Source organism: Salmo salar, chromosome ssa14, assembly GCF_905237065.1.
Source record: "Salmo salar chromosome ssa14, Ssal_v3.1, whole genome shotgun sequence".
Taxonomy (NCBI): Eukaryota; Metazoa; Chordata; class Actinopteri; order Salmoniformes; family Salmonidae; genus Salmo; species Salmo salar.
The window spans coordinates 101,733,125-101,755,881 of NC_059455.1; the positions used below are offsets into that span (position 1 = coordinate 101,733,125).

The window sequence follows — 22,757 nt, forward strand, 5'->3', positions numbered from 1 at the left end:
GCCAGTTGGAGGTGGGGACTTTGGCTGAGGAAGTAGTGGGAGGAGCAGAAGGAGGCCGAGTGGGGGCGGAGGGGGGCGGAAGTGGGGTGGAGAGCGGGGAGGGGGCAGTGTCAGGGGAAGAGGAGGAGGAAGAAGACACAGCAGAGACCAAGTAAGTCTGTAAAGTATACCTGGTGAATTCTAACCAGCGACAACCTGTCACTAACCCTAACCCCTGACACTGCTCCTGTTCCACTTATACCTGTAACCTGTGACCTTTGACCGTTGTCAGTGTCGTAGTTCCCTGTAGCTGATTCTGCAATTCTCTCCATCTCCCTCCTCTCCTCCTATTTTCTCCTTCCCATCTCCACTTGTCCTCTTTCCATTCCTTCCCTGTATCTTTGCTCTCTGTCCCGTCTATGTAACATACTGCCCTGAGCTACCCTGCCCTGCCCTGGCTGACGTTGCTGACTAACATTAAGTTTACGTCCAAAATGAAAAACAGGCCGGTGGCAGCGGCTCCCATCCAGAGGAGCTCCAGTGTGGGAGGGGAGATGTGCTCTCTGAACAGGAATGATGACGATGATGACGACAAGAAGAGGCGCTCAAGCTTCGGTGCTAAAATAATGGGGATGGTCGGCCTCGGGAAGAAAAGCCAGAGTGCCACACAGATAAATGATGAGGGTGAGTCCAGACTGTTTTACTTCAACTTATAACCCTAACCCTGAGGGTGAGTCCACACTGTTTTACCTCACCTTTGCTGATGCTACAGGGAGAGACAGAGAGAGGGTTGATGCTACAGGGAGAGACAGGGAGAGAGATGACGCTACAGGGAGAGACAGGGACAAGGTTGATGCTACAGGGAGAGAGCTGATGCTACAGAGAAAGTGTTGATGCTACAGGGAGAGTGTTGATGCTACAGGGAGAGATAGGGAGAGGTTTTATGCTACAAGGAGAGGGTTGATGCTACAGGGAGAGACAGTGACAAGGTTGATGCTACAGGGAGAGAGTTGATGCTACAGAGAAAGTGTTGATGCTACAGGGAGAGATAGGGAGAGGTTTTATGCTACAAGGAGAGGGTTGATGCTACAGGGAGAGACAGTGACAAGGTTGATGCTACGGGGAGAGACAAGGAGAGGTTTGATGCTACAGGGAGAGAGTTGATGCATCAGAGAGAGACTGGGTCATCAAATAAATAAAACATTTTGAATACAGACTGTCGTCCTATAATAAACATATTATAGAGGAGATGGACCCCCTGGTTGCCCTCTAGGTTACAGAGAGCTGGCAGACCCATCCACCAAACTACCAGGTCGGAAACAGGGAAGAGACTCATGGGGTACGCTAATATGATATAGAGCAGACCTAACCCATTCTATTAAATTAGTCAAAACAGGAACATTTTACATCTGGCTAGAAATTAATGAGGAAATGATCTCAACAGAGAAACATGTCCTCATGTGTGCTACCTATATCCCCCCAATAGAATCCCCATACTTTAACGATGACAGCTTCTCCATCCTAGAGGGGGAAATCAACCATTTCCAGGCCCAGGGACATGTACTAGTCTGTGGCGACCTAAATGCCAGAACTGGACAAGAACCTGACACTCTCAGCACACATGGGGACAAACAGCTACCAACAAAAACGGGTCACAATTCCTGCAGCTCTGTCTCATGTTGGGTCTGTACATAGTCAATGGTAGGCTTAGAGGAGACTCTTACTGTAGGTATACCTACAGCTCATCCCTTGGCAGTAGTACTGTAGATTACTTTATCACCGACCTCAACCCAGAGTCTCTCTCAGAGCATTCACAGTCCACCAACACCACTATCAGAACCTGAACAGAGCAATACTCAAATTTTGTATTTATTTTATTTAGCCTTTATTTAATCATGAGGCATCAAAGCCAAAGAAACTGCACAAATTCTATAGATGGAAGGAAATGCAGAAACCTACCAAAAAACAATTAGGCAAACAAATTCAATCCTTTTAGACAACTTCCTGGACAAAACATTTCACTGTAATAGTGGTGTGAACTTGGCAGTAGAAAGCCTGAACACTATATTTGACCTCTCAGCTTCCATATTAAATCTAAACTTTTCAAGTATTCAACCTAAGAAAATTAGCAACAATTGCAAATGGTTTGATTGATGAAGAAGGAAAAAACCTAAGAAAGACATTGAATAACCTATTCAACCAAAACCATAGAGACCCAGAAAAACTTGAGTCTCTGCGTTCATTATGGTGAATCACTAAAACAATACAGAAATACACTTGGGAAAAAAACAACATGTCAGAAATCAGCACAATGTAATTGAAGATTCCATAGAATCTAACCACTTCTGGGAAAATTGGAACATACTAAACAAACAACACAAAGAGTTACAGTTGAAGTCTAAAGTTAACATACCCTTAGGTTGGAGTCGTTAAAACTCGTTCAACCACTCCACAAATTTCTTGTTAACAAACTATAGTTTTGGGAACTCGGTTAGGACTTCTACTTTGTTTTTCCAACAATTGTTTACAGGCAGACTATTTCACTTATAATTCACTGTATCACAATTCCAGTGGGTCAGGAGTTTACATACACTAAGTTGACTTTGCCACTAAACAGCTTGGAAAATTCCAGAAAAGGATGTCATGGCTTTAGAAGCTTCTGATAGGCTAATTGACATCATTTGCTTCAATTGGAGGTGTACCTGTGGATGTATTTCAAGGCCTACCTTCAAACTCAGTGCCTCTTTGCTTGACATCATGGGAAAAATCAAAAGAAATCAGCCAAGACCTCAGAAAAAAAATGTAGACCTCCACAAGTCTGGCTCATCCTTGGGAACAGTTTCCAAATGCCTGAAGGTACCACGTTCATCTGTACAAATAATAGTGCGCAAGTATAAACACCATGGGACCACACAGCCGTCATACCGCTCAGGAAGGAGACGTGTTCTGTCTCCTAGAGATGAACATATTTTGGTGCGAAAAGTGGAAATCAATCCCAGAACAACAGCAACGGACCTTGTGAAGATGCTGGAGGAAACAGGTACAAAAGTATCTATTTCCACAGTAAAACGAGTCCTATACCGACATAACCTGAAAGTCCACTCAGCAAGGAAGAAGCTATTGTTCCAAAACCGCCATAAAAAAAAACAGACTATGGTTTGCAACTAACTGCACATGGGGACAAAGCTCATACTTTTTGGAGAAATGTCCTCTGATCTGATGAAACAAAAATAGAACTGTTTGGACATAATAACCATCATTATGTTTGGAGGACAAAGGGGGAGGCTTGCAAGCCAAAGAACACCATCCCAACCGTGCAGCACGGGGGTGGCAGCATCATGTTGTGGGGGTGCTTTGCTGCAGGTAGGAAATGTGGATATGTTGAAGCAACATCTCAAGACATCAGTCAGGAAGTTAAAACTTGGTGGCAAATGGGTCTTGACCCAAATGGACAATGACCCAAAGCATACTTCCAAAGTTGTGGCAAAATGGCTTAAGGACAACGAAGTCAAGGTATTGGAGTGGCCATCACAAAGCCCTGACCTCAATCTATAGAAAATGTATGAGCAAAACTGAAAAAAGCATGTGCAAGCAAGGAGGCCTACAAACCTGACTCAGTTTCACCAGCTCTGTCAGGAGGACGGGGCCAAAATTCACCCAACTTTTTATTTTGGGAAGCTTGTGGAAGGTTACCTGAAACGTTTTACCCAAGTTAAACAATTTAAAGGCAATGCTACCAAATACTAATAGAGTGTATGTAAACTTCTGACCCACTGGGAATGTGACGAAAGAAATAAAAGCTGAAATAAATCACTCTACTATTATTATGACATTTCACATTCGTAAAATAAAGTGGTGATCCTAACTGACCTAAGACAGGGATTTTTACTAGGATTAAATGTCAGGAATTGTAAAAAAAAAACTGAGTTTAAATGTATTTGGCTAAGGTGTATGTAAACATCCAACTTCAACTGTATCTATCCAAAACAGAGATGAGTGGATAAACCACTTTTCCAATCTTTTTCACTCTATAACAAAACAGCAAAAACATATACCTGATCAATTACAAATCTTAGAATCAGCTTTTAAAGATCCAGAACCCACTGGATTCACCAATTACATTGAATGAACTACAGGACAAAATAGACACCTTCCAACACAAAAAGTCCTGTGAGGTTGATGGTATCCTGAATGAAATGATAAAATATACAGACCACGAATTCCAATTGGCTATACTTAAACTCTTTAACATCATCCTCAGCTCTGGCATCTTCCCCAATATTTCAAACCAAGGTCTGATCACCCCAATCCACAAAACTGGAGACAAATTTGACCCCAATAACTACCATGGGATATGCGTCAACAGCAACCTTGGGAAAATCTTCTGCATTATCATTAACAGCAGACTTGTATATTTCCTCAGTGAAAACAATGTACTGAGCATATGTCAAATTGGCTTTTTACCAAATTACCGTACAACAGATCACAGGGACGGCAGGTAGCCTAGTGGTTAGAGTGTTGGACTAGTAACCGAAAGGTAACAAGATTGAATCCCCAAGCTGACAAGGTAAAAATCTGTCATTCTGCCCCTGAACAAGGCAGTTAACCCACTGTTCCTAGGCCATCATTGAATATAAGAAATTGTTCTTAACTGACTTGTCTAGTTAAATAAAGGTAAAATGTATATTCACCCTGCACACCCTAATTGACAAACAAGAAAAAATCCTATCATGCTTTGTTGACTTCAAAAAAGCTTTTGACTCAGTTTGGCATTAGGTTCTGCTATACAAATTGATGGAAAGTGGTGATGGGGGAAAAACGTATGACATAAAACCCAAAAAGCAAGTGTGCTTTTAAAATTGCCAAAAAAACACACATTTCTTTCCACAGGGCCATGGGGTGAGACAGGGACGCAGCTTAACCTCTTCAACAGTGAATTGGCACCACCCCTCATGGTCCTCTCATTTACATTTACGTCATTTAGCAGACGCTCTTATCCAGAGCGACTTACAGTAGTGAATGCATACATTTAATATTCCAACCGGGCGACGTTGTATTTGTTCAAAGAGAGAAAGAAAAACATGGAGTCCTCTCGTCGACGCACCCTGCAGTGTCACTGTTCTCAGCCGGATCACTCACAAAAACTCCTGCTGTTTTTTGCCCAGAGACTGGAGAGACGTCATTCCACTTTCTGGCACCTTCTGAGAGCCAATGGAAGCCTTAGAAAATGTCACGCTACAGCAGAGATGCTGTATTTTTGATAGAGATGCCAATGAAGGAGAACAAATTGTCAGACAGGGCACTTCCTTTATGGAATCTTCTCAGGTTTTGGCCTGCCATATGAGTTCTGTTATACTCACAGACACCATTCAAACAGTTTTAGAAACTTTAGAGTGTTTTCTATCCAAATCTACTAATGATATGCATATTCTCGTTTCTGGGCAAGAGTAGTAACCAGTTTAATTCGGGTACATTTTTTATCCGGCCGTACAAATACTGCCCCCTAGCCCCAACAGGTTTTAATGTTGTAAATGATTATTGTAGCTGGAAATGGCAGATTTTTTTATGGAATATCTACATAGGCGCACAGAGGAACATTATCAGCAACCACCACTCCTGTGTTCCAATGGCACGTTGTGTTAGCTAATTCAAGTTTATAATTTTAAAAGGCTTATTGACCATTAGAAAACCCTTTGCAATTATGTTAGCACAGCTGAAAACTATTTCTGATTAAAGAAGCAATAAAACTGGCCTTCTTTAGACTAGTTGAGTATCTGGTTCATAAGCATTTAGGGGTTTGATTACAGGCTCAAAATGACCAGAAATAAAGACCTTTCTTCTGAAACTCGTCAGCCTGTTCTTGTTCTGATAAGGGAAGGCTATTCCATGCGAGAAATTGCCAAGAAACTGAATATCTCGTGCAACGCTGTGTACTACTCCCTTCACAGAACAGCGCAAACTGTCCCTAACCAGAATAGAAAGAGGAGTGGGAGGCCCCGGTGCACAACTGAGCAAGAGGACAAGTACATTAGTGTCTAGTTTGAGAAACAGATGCCTCACAAGTGCTCAACTGGCAGCTTCATTAAATAGTACCCGCAAAACACCAGTCTCAAGGTCAACAGTGAAGCGGCGACTTCGGGATGCTGGCCATCTAGGCAGAGTTGCAAAGAAAAAGCCATATCTCAGACTGGCCAATAAAAATAAAATATTAAGATTGGCAAAAGAACACAGACATTGGACAGAGGAACTCTGCCTAGAAGGCCAGCATCCCGGAGTCGCCTCTTCACTGTTGACGTTGAGACTGGTGTTTTGCGGGTATTATATAATGAAGCTGCCATCGAAAATACTTATTTAAAAGTCTGTTTTGTAATTACACTTTGCATAAAAACCCTTAAATATGTAAAGAAAGAACTTCAAAACAACTGTGTTCTTTGATGTTGGTTGCACTGTATATTCAACATAAATGATCTCACAAATGTAATAATACCTAAGGTTTACTTGTAAATTTCCCATACCTCAGGTTCTGTTAATGATGACCTCAGTAGAAAAGTAATTATCCATTCATAAATTCATAATGCAGTAACCACGTGTTCCACACAGGAACGAGATTATGCTCTAAAAACAGCCCTAAAATCCAAATTAGAGCATGACAGACGTAGGTTTACCATGTTGAGAAATAAGGTGATGAAAGAAATCAGACAGGCCAAGGCAAACTTTTTTATTAACATAATTGGTGAGGCAAAGGGAAATTCTAAATTGATCTGGGAGAATCTAAAAAAGTTAACAGGGAAAGACCATAGTAACACTGCAAAAAGACTAGAAATCCTGGTGAATAACAATATAACACAGGATGCAGTTGAAATAGCAATAGCCTTCAATTCCTACTTTATTGACTCTGTCAAGGTACTGACACAGAACCCCTCCACTGGTTTATTGGGCTCAGTGCTAGTGAATGACGCTCAACCTGTCTTCATCATAAGGGAGGTGAACAAGGTGATTAGCTCACTAAAGAACTCTAAATCCAAAGATGTGTTTGGGCTGGACTCTACCTTTCTTAAAAACTACAAAGAGTCACTCATTGGCCCCATTACTAAGGTCACCAACACATCTATTGGTCTGGGGGTGTTTCCAAGGGTATGGAAGTCAGCCATAATAACGGCCATCTTTAAATCGGGCGACCCTGCTGATGTGAGTAACTACAGGCCCATTAGTATACTACCTGTAGTGTCGAAGGTTGTTGAAAAGTGTGTAGCAGAACAACTGATTTCCCACCTCAACAACAGCCCCTTCACATTACACTCCATGCAGTTTGGCTTCAGAGCAAAACACTCCACAGAAACGGCCAACTGCTTTCTTCTGGAAAATGTGAAGTCCAAGATGGACAAAGGGGGCGTTGTTGGGGCTGTGTTTCTGGACCTAAGGAAGGCTTTCGATACTGTTAACCATGAGATTCTCATCACAAAATTGTCCAAGTTCAACTTTTCCCCCGATGCCTTGAGATGGATGAAATCATACCTTGAAGGCAGAACTCAGTGTGTCAGAGTGAGCAATGAGCTGTCGCCCACTCTTAGCTATGATGTGGGCGTGCCCCAAGGGTCAATACTGGGGCCCCTCCTGTTCAGCTTGTACATTAATGATCTGCCTTCCGTCTGCACTGGGTCTGAAGTTCAAATGTATGCAGATGATACAGTGATATATGTGCATGCAAAGAGCAAACAACAAGCTGCACAAGAACTCACTACTGTAATGGTCCAGGTTACAAAGTGGCTCAGTGACTCGTGTTTGCATCTCAATGTGAAAAAAACAGTTTGCATGTTCTTCACAAAGAGGGCAACAGATGCTACTGAGCCAGATGTCTATGTGTCAGGGGAGAAGCTCCAGGTGGTATCTGATGCTACTGAACCAGATGTCTGTGTATCAGGGGAGAAGCTCCAGGTGGTATCTGATGCTACTGAACCAGATGTCTGTGTATCAGGGGAGAAGCTCCAGGTGGTATCTGATGCTACTGAACCAGATGTCTGTGTATCAGGGGAGAAGCTCCAGGTGGTATCTGATGCTACTGAACCAGATGTCTGTGTATCAGGGGAGAAGCTCCAGGTGGTATCTGATTTTAAGTACCTTGGAATCATACTTGATTCCAACCTCTCTTTTAAAAATCAGGTGAAAAAGGTCATTCAAATAACCAAATTCAACCTAGCTAATTTCCGATTTATACGAAATTGTTTGACCACAGAGGTAGCAAAACTGTATTTCAAATCGATGATACTCCCCCACTTAACATACTGCTTGACTAGTTGGACCCAAGCTTGCTATACAACATTAAAACCTATTCAGTCTGTCTACAAACAGGCTCTCAAAGTGCTCGATAGAAAGCCCAATAGCCATCATCACTGTTACATCCTCAGAAAGCATGAGCTCCTGAGTTGGGAAAATCTGGTGCAATACACCGACGCATGTCTTGTATTCCAGATCCTAAATGGCCTGGCTCCCCCTCCACTCAGTACTTTTGTTAAACAGAAAACCCAAACATATGGCAGCAGATCCACAAGGTCTGCCATGAGAGGTGACTGTATAGTTCCCTTAAGGAAAAGCACCTTTAGTAAATCCGCTTTCTCTGTGAGAGCGTCCCATGTCTGGAATACACTGCCATCAGACACACATAACTGCACCACATATCACACTTTCACAAAATACATGAAGACATGGCTAAAGGTCAATCAGACTTGTGAACATAATCCCTAGCTGTGTATTGCCGCTTTCCATGTCTGTTGTCTGTAGCTTGAGAGGTGTGGAAACACTTTGTTGTTTTTATGGATTTTGTCTTGTTGCTTTTTGTTCTTTGTTGCTCTGTCTGTATGCTACATCTTGCTTGTCCTATGTTTCTCTGTCTGCATGCTATGTCTTGCTTGTCCTATGTTGCTCTGTCTGTATGCTACATCTTGCTTGTCCTATGTTGCTCTGTCTGCATGCTATGTCTTGCTTGTCCTATGTTGTTCTGTCTGTATGCTATGTCTTGCTTGTCCTATGTTACTCTGCGTGTGCTCACTGTTCAATGATTGTCTATATTGTAATGGTTTTTAATAACCTGCCCAGGGACTGCGGTTGAAAATTAGCCGGCTGGCTAAAACCGGCACTTTTACTGAAACGTTGATTAATGTGCACTGTCCCTGTAAAAATAAAATAAAAAATAAACTCAAATACAAATTATAATGATTCACTGTTTCACCAACAACTGAACACATATCCCAACCCAATACGGAGTAAATCACAATAAAAACAAATGAAAAAGCACTTGGAAAAGTTGCATTCAGTCGGTCAGTCAGTCAATCCAATTTGTCAACAGATCTCCAGCGGAGATGGCCACAACTGCTGGTACCAACGGAGATTTGTAGATGTCCAACAATAGACATTTTTGGATCCAGTCTTTGTTAATCTTACAACATGGCTAAAATGCACACTATTAAATGGAACAGAATGGTCTAAATGAGCTGTGGAACTGAGGGTTTGATTTCCTCATTTGTACCACCTGTCACCATCTTTGGGCATCTGATGCTGGCTATTTAATAGCGAATTAAAGGCGAAGCGAAGTGTCAGGAGGAGAACCACTGAGACGGTTCAGACAAATTCGGGGCCGTCAGAAGGGAGACGGATAATGATGACGCTAAAGTAAATGATTTGATGCTACAGGGAGAGGGTTGCTGACCTCTCTTGACAGGTTGTGGAACCTCAAATCAATATGTTACACTACAGTTAGATGTTACCGCTCAAGGCTAACACGTCCCCGTCTGTATCGCTCTCCGTGTAACATTATAGTTAGATGTTACCGCTCAAGGCTAACACGTCCCCGTCTGTATCGCTCTCCGTGTAACATTATAGTTAGATGTTACCACTCAAGGCTAACACGTCCCCGTCTGTATCGCTCTCCGTGTAACATTATAGTTAGATGTTACCACTCAAGGCTAACACGTCCCCGTCTGTATCGCTCTCCGTGTAACATTATAGTTAGATGTTACCACTCAAGGCTAACACGTCCCCGTCTGTATCGCTCTCCGTGTAACATTATAGTTAGATGTTACCACTCAAGGCTAACACGTCCCCGTCTGTATCGCTCTCCGTGTAACATTATAGTTAGATGTTACCACTCAAGGCTAACACGTCCCCGTCTGTATCGCTCTCCGTGTAACATTATAGTTAGATGTTACCACTCAAGGCTAACACGTCCCCGTCTGTATCGCTCTCCGTGTAACATTATAGTTAGATGTTACCGCTCAAGGCTAACACGTCCCCGTCTGTATCGCTCTCCGTGTAACATTATAGTTAGATGTTACCACTCAAGGCTAACACGTCCCCGTCTGTCTCTCTCAGAGGAGGAAGGGAAGAAGAAGATAATTCGTCTGCCAGTCCAGAGGAGTGTTGAGACGGGATTGGCCATCGAGTTCAAGAGCAGATTGACACGGCAGATCAGCCGAGAGTCTTCCGACCCTGACGCTGAGGCCAAGCCGGGAAAGTAAGCATCCCTCTCTTTATCCTATCATTCTTCCCCCTCTAGGATACACTATAAATACAGATAATCTGGATCCTTTATAGTGCACTGGAAATCTCCCAATATTAACATAGTAGTTTGTGAATGAAGTACAAAATCAATGGATTACCTAGATCAAACATTGATAACATAATGTCCCATTTCAATGTGTTGTTATTATGAATACACTACCTGAGCGTTATAGGATAGGATGATATACTTGCAGTAGTATTGTGGGTAACACATTACAAAGTCACACAGAGTACTCAGATTATTTTCTTGTGGTAATGAGCAGGGTAGTTTCTCAATTTAAGTAATCTGTTAATATTTCAGGAGAATCCCCTGCTGATTATAGACCCATAAATGTAATAAATTGTGACAATAAAATAATAACAAATTTTATAAGCAATAGAATTGGAAAAAGTCTTACCAGATTTGCCAGACTACATATCTATCTATCTATCAAACAGGGTTAATTAAAAAGACACTTACAAATACAAGAACATGTTTCAGTTTATACAATAAACAAAAAAGTAAGATATAGATTTAGCAATAATGGCTGTTGATGCCGAAAAGTCTTTTGACCTTCTTGAATGTCCTTTTCTATTTAAGACTTTGGAAGCTTTCAACTTTCCAGCTGAAATAATACATTTAATAAAAACATTTGATAGTGTTATTAGTGTACATTTTATCTGATGAAATTGCTTTAGAAAGGATCACAAGACAGTGATGTCCTCTCTCCCCCTTCCTGTTTGCTCTGGCAATTTAAACGCTTGCAGAAAGAATTAGGCAGGACCCAAACGTAAAAGGTATCCGTATTGGTAAACATGAATTTGAACTAAACTTATTTGCAGATGATCTCCTGATATACCTGACAAATATTGAAGATGAGTTATGAGAAAAGAATCATCCAGCCCATTGGGGTAACGCACTTCACCCCTATACTAAAACTTGGAAGTAAATCAATCTGCCATAATTAACCCAATGAAAAAATGTAATTATTTTTTATTAAAATATTGAAATAGCATGGGTGACCGAGAAAACAAATTAATGCCAAGTGGCAAACAATAATGGAGGCATGTGTGTCACATCCTGACCAGTTTAGGGGTTATTTGTTATTGTAGTTTGGTCAGGATGTGGCAGGGGGTGTTTGATTTATGTGGTTCAGGGTGTGTTTAGGTAGAAGGGTATTTGATTTATTAGTCCGGGGTTTGTTAGATTGTTCTATGTTAGTATATTTTCTATGTTCTATCGAGTCTTGTGTATTTCTATGTTTAGTTAATTGGGGTTGGACCTTCAATTGGAGGCAGCTGGTTATTGTTGCCTCTGATTGAGGGTCCTATAAGTAGGAGTTTGTTTTTCATGGGTTTTGAGGGAGATTGTGCTTGTTTAGCTGTGTGCCTGACAAGACTGTCCAGTTCGTTTGTGGTTTGTATACGTTTGTTGTGTTTCCCTTCTTCACCAAATAAAAAGAAGATGAGTACATATTTTCCCGCTGCGTCTTGGTCTCTACCCTACGACAACCGTGACAATGTGGGTCTGGGCAGATGAGATGTAGTCATTGTTTTTGTGTGTCTGTAAGTTGTTCATATGTATAAGTTTGTTTTTGGAGTGTAAAAAAATAATAAATCAATAGCTATATAATTTCCCTAGGCTATGTTCCCAGCGTTTTGCACTCTTCCAGTTTCTGCACGAAGGTTAGCTGGTAGATCGATGTCAGAGACAGTATCCGTATCATTGAAGTATTCACATTGCCATGAATTGGTAGAAGAAAAGGACAGATGTTACCCTTCAAATCTTGACTGACGCTACTTGCAGAACTCACAAGCAAACACAAGATCATAAGGTTCATGCGTGTCCTCCATTTATTGTCTGATAATAAAGAGAACAACGTAGCTAAGTGATCAAGTTAAGCTCAAACTGTTTTAGAGGCTGACAGAGGGTCTTGTAGTGCTCTGGTGCCAGCAACATCAAACTGTTTCAGAGACTGACAGATAGGGTCTGGTAGTGCTCCATTCCCAGGAACATCAAACTGTTTTAGAGACTGACAAATAGGGTCTGGTAGTGCTCCAGTCCCAGCAACATCAAACTGTTTTAGAGACTTATAGACAGGGTCTGGTAGTGCTCCAGTCCCAGCAACATCAAACTGTTTTAGAGACTGACAGATAGGGTCCGGTAGTGCTCCAGTCCCATTAACATCAAAATGTTTTAGAGACTGACAGATAGGGTCTGGTAGTGCTCCAGTCCCATTAACATCAAAATGTTTTAGAGACTGACACAGGGTCTGGTAGTGCACCAGTCCCAACAACATCAAACTGTTTTAGAGACTTATAGACAGGGTCCGGTAGTGCTCTAGTCCCAACAACATCAAATAGAGTCTGTTAATGCTCAGTCTCAGCAACATCAAACTGTTTTAGAGACTAACAGACAGGGACTTGTAGTGCTCCTGTCCCAGCAACTAAAACAGTTTAATGAGACTGACAGACAGGGTCTGGTAGTGCTCCAGTCCCAGCAACATCAAACTGTTTTAGTGACTGACACAAAGGGTCTTGTAGTGTTCCAGTCCCAACAACATCAAACTGTATTACAGACTGACAGATAGGGTCTGGCAGTGCTCCACTCCCAGCAACATCAAACTGTTTTAGAGACTGACACAAAGGGTCTTGTAGTGTTCTTGTCCCAGCAACATCAAACTGTTTTACAGACTGACAGACAGGATCTGGTAGTGCTACGGACCAAGCAACATCAAACTGTTTTACAGACTGACAGACAGGGTCTGGAAGTGCTCCTGTCCCAGCAACATCAAACTGTTTTAGAGACTGACAGACAGGGTCTGGTAGTGCTCCAGTCCCAGGAACATCAAACTGTTTTAGAGACTGACAGACAGGGTCTGGTAGTGCTCCAGTCCCAGGAACATCAAACTGTTTTAGAGACTGACAGACAGGGTCTGGTAGTGCTCCAGTCCCAACACCATTAAACTGTTTTAGAGACTGACAGACAGACAGGGTCTGGTAGTGCTCCAGTCCCAGCAACATCAAACTGTTTTAGAGACTGACAGACAGGGTCTGGTAGTGCTCCAGTCCCAACACCATTAAACTGTTTTAGAGACTGACAGACAGACAGGGTCTGGTAGTGCTCCAGTCCCAGCAACATCAAACTGTTTTAGAGACTGACAGACAGGGTCTTGTAGTGTTCCAGTCCCAACAACATCAAACTGTTTTAGAGACTGACAGACAGGGTCTGGTAGTGCTCCAGTCCCAGCAACATCAAACTGTTTTAGAGACTGATGGACAGGGCCTGGTAGTGCTCCTGTTCTCCCTTTCAGAATAACCAACAGAAGACTAATTAACTCATTTATGTTCCTTTAACTCTGCCTTCTAATGAGTTAATACAAACTGTCATCTCCTACCATTCTGTTAGATTGGATACTGTCAGAAAATGTGGTTGTAACATTAATAATGTTGTTGTTATTCCATTGGTTACATCTAGGCAGATGCCCCAGGGGCAGGGTGGCCCACACATTGAATATTTTAAATGTAATAAAACCTTTCTCGTGAATGACCTCATTGCTGAGCGCGAAGTTGATTGCATGTTTCTCACTGAAACATGACTGTCTTCATACTGTAGTGCCGCTCTTATTGAAGCCTCCCTCCAGACTACAGCTTTTCATACTCGATCAGAAAAGGGAAAATGATTGTGGGGGACAGACTCTATTTTTACTAATGCTCTCAGCTGTAAGGACATTTTGTTTGGTGTCATTGGGTCTTTTGAGCATCATGCTATACTGTTTAAATGTCAGCCACCAGTGCTGACCATATCCTTGTAGAGGCCACCAAAGCAATGCCCCAATTTCTTTACTGTTTTGTCTGAACTATTGTCTATTGTCCTTGAGAACTATGATAAAATCATTGTGTTGGGTGATATTAATATTCATGTTGACAAAGAGACTGACTCCAAGGCCATTGAATTTCCCCACCACCTTGGAAAAAAGGTTTAATTGCATATATGAAGAAGTGCAAGCTTTTGTTAATCACTCCCTGTTCACAGGCACTAAAAACTGCTATGGTGAAACCCCTTCTGAAGAAAATGTATCTAGATTCTTCAGCTTTTAGAATTTTCCGGCCAATCTCCAACCTCCTATTCTTAAGCAGAATTCTGGAGAAATGGGTTTTCAAATAGCTAAATTATTTTTTAAGTGCCAACTGTATTTTAAAAAAAATCCTATCTGGTTTTCGGGCCCACCACAGCACTGAGACAGCCTTAGTCAAAGTGTTAAATTATCCAAGAGACAACACAGATGCCAAACAGCTCTCTGTGCTTGTACTCTTGGATTTAAGTTCGACACTGGTGACCGTGATGTCCATCTGGACAGACTGGAGAGGTGGCTTGGCCTCTCCGGTCCAGTTATACATTGATTTAGGATCTATTTAACCGGTCAATAGTTTTTTTGTCACCATTGGTGAACATAACTCAGAGAAAGTTGTAATCTGTATGAAGGCAAAAAGGCCATTTTTGGACAAAGGATGAGCCTTTCATAATAATCTACTGGAGAACCATTTTGGATTTAAGTATCATTTATGTATGAGTGAAGCTTTAATATTTAATAATTTTAGGCCCCCAAACTCATATTCATTATATAAATATTTTAATTTTGTCTGGCTTTGCATTCCAAATAAAATGAAATATTTTTTGCTCGTATGATTTAAAAAATGACTCATCTGGACCAGGCAGTGCCATTACTAAGTAAGTAAACTGTGATTGGACCAAAGAGTTAATCAATGTGATTTTTCCATAAATAGACAAGTATTTACCTCTGCATGGTTGCAGAATCTTGTTTATTTTTGCTTTCAACTTTCTATTGAAATTGATTGTGGTAAGTTCATTTATATTTTTTGAGATGTGAATACCAAGAATATCTACTTCACCATCTGCCCATTTTATTGGTAAACTACAAGGCAGTGTAAACACTGGATTTTTTAACGATCCAATCCGTAATATGGTACAGTTGTCATAATTCTTTGTTATTTTATTTTTTTATTTCACCTTTATTTAACCAGGTAGGCTAGTTGAGAACAATTTCTCATTTGCAACTGCGACCTGGCCAAGATAAAGCGTAGCAATTCGACACACAACAACAGAGTTACACATGGAATAAACAAATCATACAGTCAATAATACAGTAGAACAAAAGAAAAAAAGTCTATATACAGTGAGTGCAAATGAGGTAAGTTAAGGCAATAAATAGGCCATGGTGGCGAAGTAATTAAAATATAGCAATTAAATACTGGAATGGTAGATGTGCAGAAGATGAATGTGCAAGTAGAGATACTGGGATGCAAAGGAGCAAGATAAATAAATAAATAAATACAGTATGGGGATGAGGTAGGTAGATAGATGGGCTGTTTACAGATGGGCTATGTACAGGTGCAGTGAGCTGCTCTGACAGCTGGTGCTTAAAGCTAGTGAGGGAGATATGAGTCTCCAGCTTCAGAGATTTTTGCAATTCGTTCCAGTCATTGGCAGCAGAGAACTGGAAGGAAAGGAGGCCAAAGGAGGAATTGGCTTTGGGGGTGACCAGTGAGATATACCTGCTGGAGCGCATGCTACAAGTGGGTGCTGCTATGGTGACCAGTGAGCTGAGATAAGGCGGGGCTTTACCTAGCAGAGACTTGCAGATAACCTGTAGCCAGTGGTTTTGGCGACGAGTATGAAGCGAGGGCCAACCAACGAGAGCGTACAGGTCGCAATGGTGGGTCGTGTATGGGGCTTTGGTGACAAAACGGATGGCACTGTGATAGACTGCATCCAATTTGTTCAGTAGAGTGTTGGAGGCTATTTTAATAGATGACATCACCGAAGTCGAGGATCGGTAGGATGGTCAGTTTTACGAGGGTATGTTTGGCAGCATGAGTGAAGGATGCTTTGTTGCGAAATAGGAACCTGATTCTAGATTTAATTTTGGATTGGAGATGCTTAATGTGAGTCTGGAAGGAGAGTTTACAGTCTAACCAGACACCCAGGTATTTGTAGTTGTTCACGCATTCTAAGTCAGAGCCGTCCAGAGTAGTGATGCTGGACGGGCGAGCAGGTGCGGACAGTGATCGATTGAATAGCATGCATTTAGTTTTACCTGCGTTTAAGAGCATTTGGAGGCCACGGAAGGAGTGTTGTATGGCATTGAAGCTCGTCTGGAGGTTAGTTAACACAGTGTCCAAAGAGGGGTTATCAGGTTTTAGTCCAAAGAGGCTAGAAAAGTGATCAACATCTTCAATGAGATTGTGCAGGGATCCAGATTGCGGACTTAAGAAAATACTTGAGTCATCGGCATACATTGACAGTTTTGTTTTTATCCCCTGGATTTCTAACCCCTTGATGTTCTTCTTGGATCTCATTTTAATAGCTAGCATTTCAATGGTTTTTTTCTCTATCCTATTTTGTGTCTCTATAGTACAGTTTCCTTTACCATCTACCTGTGCTGTTACTTCCACCATTTCCTTTATTAGTCTAATCTCTTTTGATCTAAACTGCTTTGGTTTTTTACTTTTGATGCCAGCAAGAATGAGAATAGGAATTAATCAAGACTGCTAGCTTGATTAAGCCTCCTCTATATCTCACTAGGTCAGGTTTTTCAGCCTCCATGTATCCACTAGTTCTAATGTATCCATGATCTTCAATTATAACTTGCTATACTTATTTCCCCACTTACCATAATGATACCCACGTTTCAGTTATACTTACCCCAACCAGTGTTTGTAAACTTACCATTAAAAAGCACCATGATGATTGTGTCCATATAGCTGTAGCGTAATATTTGCACTGTTAAGCATACTGTAGCTGCAACCATGTAAACCTCCAGTTGTCCTAATATTCCACCCACTAAAACCTACCCCCATATCTGGGTCGGTTGTCACTAAGACCACCAGACCATCTCCCTGACTCATGACGCACCTTTACGTCCTAAGGCAAACCCTTGGCCTCCTAATTGGCTTAGGCCAGAGGGAAATATGGGCAGTCCCATGATAACATAAATATCTATGAGGGTGCTTTTTAAGAGAACTAACCAAATAACATGGAAAACAAAAAATAAATATCTTATATTGAAATATATAATATACCTCACTTAGAGAAGTGCTTCCATAAGCCAGTTATTGTGTTGGTTCTACCGTTAACATTAATCAGTTTATCCCAGTGTTAGCCAGCCCACCACACACTAATAGAGACAACAACCCTGTTGACAATACCTAATCCAATTGGCCAGTGTGTATCGGAATAATAGTAATCCTTTACATTTTTTAAATGTAAAAGGGTAATGACACCAATTATTTTAGGATTGTATAGGCCTACTCCAGAGATCCTATGCAGGTTTCTCATTCTATAATCCTTTATCCTAGCTTGTTTTCACCCTCCTTTATTCCCATTATAGCAATATTATTCTTCATACTTCTACACTTTAGATCAAGTTATTCAGCTTTCGTTGTTTTATTATCATACCGTAGGCTCTCTGTAGTGTCATTTAGGGAGTCCACGGTAGTTTTCAATATCTTATTTTCTGCTCATATTTCTTCCATCATTTTATTACTGTAATCCATTGCTGTTTTTAAGGCCTCAACCTCCCCCAGTAGCCCAGGCAATATATCCCGTTTTTTTAACCGCTCTCTCATGCTTGTAAGCAATACTCTATCTTCTAGAGACATAGTTATAAAAACGTCCCCCTCCAATGTTAAATTTGTAATTTTAGATGGCGGCTTCCCTTCAGTTTCGCTTGCAGAGCTCGAGGAAAGGTATTCTCTTGTTCGCAGTTTATATATGTTACCCCTTGGCAACACTATCAGAAAGCACAGCATTGATTTTCACTGCTATGCAGACGATACACAACTTTACATTTCTGTGTCACCAGAGGATTTTAGCTCTACGGATAAATGATTTGACTGTAACAGTGATTAAAATACTTGGATAGCTCACAACTTCCTCCAGCTCAATCAAGATGAGACCGAGGTACTTATTGTTAGAGCCGAATCACAGAGAGAATCTGGCCGCACATTTTAATTCAAGGGCAATAAAGATAAAACACCTATGTATTATTTTAGATTCTGAACTCAATTTCAATCACACATTAGGAATGTGACTAAAATATATATTTTTACCATCTGAGGAACATTGCCAAGGTGCGATCATTTCTCTCTCAGGCTGATACAGAGCGACTCATCCATGTTTTTATTACAAGCAGGCTTGACTACTGTAATGCTCTCCTGTCTGGTCTACCCAAGAAAGCCATTGGTCAACTGCAAAACATACAGAATGCTGCAGCACGGGTACTGACCAAGACCAGACAGAGAGCCCACATTACACCGGTTTTATGGTCTCTGCACTGGCTGCCTGTGAGTTTTAGAATTCATTTTAAGATTATTCTATTGGTTTTTAAATATATCCATGATTGTCCAGCCCATTACATGTCAGACATGCTTTTAAGTTATGTACCCGGTAGGTCCCTCAGGTCCTCTGGCAGTGGCCTAGGACCAAGAGGGATGGAGAGGCAGCCTTTAGCTACTATGGCCCCAGCCTCTGGAACAGCCTGTCAGAGAATCTGAGGGGGGCTGCAACTGTGGACATTTTTTAAAAGATATCTTAAAAAACACCTTTGCTTTTCCTCAGGGTACTTTGTAGTCGTTCAGTTTGTATTGTTATTCTTTTTTTTTATTTTATTCTCTTAAATGTGTTGTTTAGTAAATATTTCAGTTTATTTAAATTGTTTTTATTTATTTTTTCCTTTGAAGCACCTTGTCATCATGTCTGAAATGTGCTGTACAAATAAAGCTTGATTTGATTACTGTATTAAGGCTGATGTACAATTGATACTAAGGATGATGTACTAGCAATAACATTGTTGTTTTAAGGATGATGTACTAGCAGTAACATTGTTGTTTTAAGGATGATGTACTAGCAGTAACATTGTTGTTTTAAGGATGATGTACTAGCAGTAACATTGGTATTAAAAGAGGATGTACTAGCAGTAACATTGGTATTAAAAGAGGATGTACTAGCAGTAACATTGGTATTAAAAGAGGATGTACTAGCAGTAACATTGGTATTAAAAGAGGATGTACTAGCAGTAACATTGGTATTAAAAGAGGATGTACTAAAGTTGTTGTTTTAAGGATGATGTACTAGCAATAACATTGTTGTTTTAAGGATGATATACTAGCAGTAACATTGTTGTTTTAAGGATGATATACTAGCAGTAACGTTGTTTTAAGGATGATGTACTAGCAGTAACATTGTTGTTTTAAGGATGATATACTAGCAGTAACGTTGTTTTAAGGATGATGTACTAGCAGTAACATTGTTGTTTTAAGGATGATATACTAGCAGTAACGTTGTTTTAAGGATGATGTACTAGCAGTAACATACCCTCTGCCCAATGTGGTAGCGTGGAGCTAGGGTCCAGCGACAGTCCGCTTGTCGACGATACCTGGAGTTGGTCTTGAGAATAGCCGCCCTGGCTCTTCTCCAGGTACGTCGACAGCGGCGGACAAACATCTGGGGCCGAGGGTATGCTGACCTCCTGCTCTTGTTCAGGGAAGTGTGGAGGCTGATACCCCATGGTGCACTCGAAAGGGAAGAGTCCCATGGCAGAACTAGGAAGAGTGTTCCGGGCATCACCACCCAGACCAGTTGATGCCTTCAGGTAGTGGGGTTGGTTGAGACCAGGCACCTTAAGGTGGTCTCCAGGTCTTGGTTGGCTCGCTCCGACTGACCGTTAGTTTGGGGATGGAATCCAGATGACAGGCTGGCTGACAACCCAATAAGGGTGCAGAATGCCTTCCAGAACTGAGCCGAGAACTGAGGACCCCGATCGGAGACCATGTCTACCGGGAGTCCATGGATCCGGAAGACATGCTGCACCATAAGCTGGGCCGTCTCCTTGGCAGAAGGTAGTTTGGGGAGAGGGATGAAATGGGCAGCCTTGGAGAACCGGTCGACTACTGTCAGAATATATGAGACCAGGGACAATTAGGAACCGGTAGTGGCTGCAGGAGGCCAGACAGAGCTTGCCACGGAGTCTTGTTTTGAGCACACAAAGTGCATGCGGTGACGACAGCAGAGACGTCAGGCACCATTGTGGGCAAGCAGAAACATTGTCGAAGGCAGGCTAGTGTACGACGGGACCCTGGATGACAGGTCAGCCTGGAGGAATGAGCCCATTCCAGGACCCGAGACCGGACTGGGTTTGGGACAAACAGCCGGTTAGCCGGGCCCCCTTCAGGTCCAGGCTGGGAGCGTTGCACCTCGCGAACCAGGTTCTCAATACCCCAATCCACAGTGGCAGCAAGGCATGAGGTAGGGAGAATGATTTCGGAAGTCGAGGGTTTGGCAGAGGAACTGTATAGGCGGGAGAGAGCGTCAAGATTCACATTTTTAGATCCTGGATGGTAAGAAATGGTAAAGTTGAATCTGGTAAACAGAAGGGCCCACCGGGCCTGCCTTGAGTTGAGGCGCTTGATTGAACGGAGATATTCCAAGTTATGGTCGTTCCAGGCCAGGAATGGCTGTTCTGATCCTTCCAGCCAGTGCCCCCACTCCTCCTACGCCATCTTCACCGCCAGGAGTTCTCGGTTGCCCACATCGTAGTTCCTCTTAGCAGGATTGAGACAATGGGACAGGAAAGCACAGGGATGAAGCTTCTGGTTCTGGGCAGATCGCTGGGACAGGATGACCCCCACTCCAACATCCAAAGCATCCACTTCCACCTCAAATTGACGCGAGGGGTTCGGATGGATGAGGATGGGTGCTGTTGTGAACCGATGAGTCAGGTCTACAAAGGCTTTGTCGACAGCTGGAGACCATTTGAACGGTACCTTGGGGGAGGTGAATGCTGAGAGGGGGGCTGCCAGGGTGCAGTAATCCCGAATAAAACGGCGGTAGAAGTTTGCAAAACCAAGAAACCGTTGCAACTGAAACCTGGACGTTGGTTGAGGCCAATCCACCACTGCTTTCACCTTTCCAGGATCCATCTGAACATTGCCCTCAGCAATGTCATATCCCAGAAAGGTTATAGTAGAGCGGTGGAACTCACACTTCTCGGCTTTCACGAACAATTGGTTCTCCAGGAGGTACTGAAGGACCTGTCTGACATGGGGTACATGTTCTTGGGCAGATCGGGAAAAAAGAGGGATGTCGTCAAGGTAGACGAACACAAACCGGTTCAGCATGTCCCGAAGCACATCATTGACCAAAGCCTGATGGCATGACCGGGTGCTCATAATGTCCACAGGCTGTGTTGAAGAATGTCTTCCACTCATCCCCCTCGCGTATCCTATGCAGGTGGTAGGCATTCCGAAGGTCCAACTTGGAAAACATGGTAGCCCCCTGGAGAGGTTCAAACGCTGTGGAGAGGTAGGAGGTAACGATTTGACAGTGATATCATTAAGCCCCGCTAGTCAATGCACAGGCGTAGGGTCTTGTCCTACTTCTCCACAAATAAAAACCCAGCGCCGGCAGGAGATGCAGACGGACGGACAGCCCCAGTGGCCAGAGACTACTCTATGTCCTCCTCCATAGCAATGCTCTCTGGTCAGGACAGAGAGTACAACCGATCCCGATGTGGTGTAGTGCCTGGGTGAAGATCAATGGCACAATCATAAGGCTGTGCGGGGGAAGGGAAGTATAACGTGCCTTACTGAACACTTCCAGGAGGTCATGGTATTATGTGGGAATAGCAGAGACATCCACAGTCTAGCTAACATCCTGAGGAGGACGACTTGGGTAAGGCTGTGCTGCTTGAAGGCAGTGGGAATGGCAAAAAGGGCTCCAACCCAGGATGGAGCTTGTGGTCCAGTCAATTACAGTATTGTGCTTTTGGAGCCAGGAAAATGTCAAAACATGGGGAGATGCAATGAGGTGGAACTGTATGGTCTCACTGTGGTTACCAAAAACCGTAATTGAACGGGCACAGTACTATGGGTGACTTGCCCTATAGAGCTGCCGTCCAGTGCCCTAGCATCCATGGGCAGAGAGAGAGGCTGAGTGGGAATACCAAGCTCCAAAGCCATCGTGGCATCCATAAGACATTCATCACCCCCAGAGTCAATGAGCACTCGGAGAGACTTAGATTGGTCTCCCCACAGCACAAGAGCAAAAAGGGGTGTGCAGGTTATGGGAATTAGGGAACCCCCAGTCTGACTCACCACAGTACGGGTTTCCTAATAGGGCAGGTAGCTATAAAATCATTTACAACTTTAACAATGTCTACACTGTA

At 42.4% G+C, this 22,757-nt stretch overlaps 1 protein-coding gene across 1 annotated transcript in view; it reads left to right on the forward strand.

Annotated features, from left to right (window-relative positions):
• The first annotated feature begins 473 nt into the window (after window positions 1–473).
• LOC106570773 (regulating synaptic membrane exocytosis protein 2) overlaps window positions 474–22,757 on the forward strand; it is a 39,042-nt gene continuing 16,758 nt past the window's right edge. The window contains exons 1-2 of the mRNA XM_014143271.2: window positions 474–663; window positions 10,345–10,486. Of these exons, the coding sequence (XP_013998746.2) occupies window positions 474–663; window positions 10,345–10,486 (332 nt within the window). The remainder of the gene's footprint in view (window positions 664–10,344; window positions 10,487–22,757) is intronic.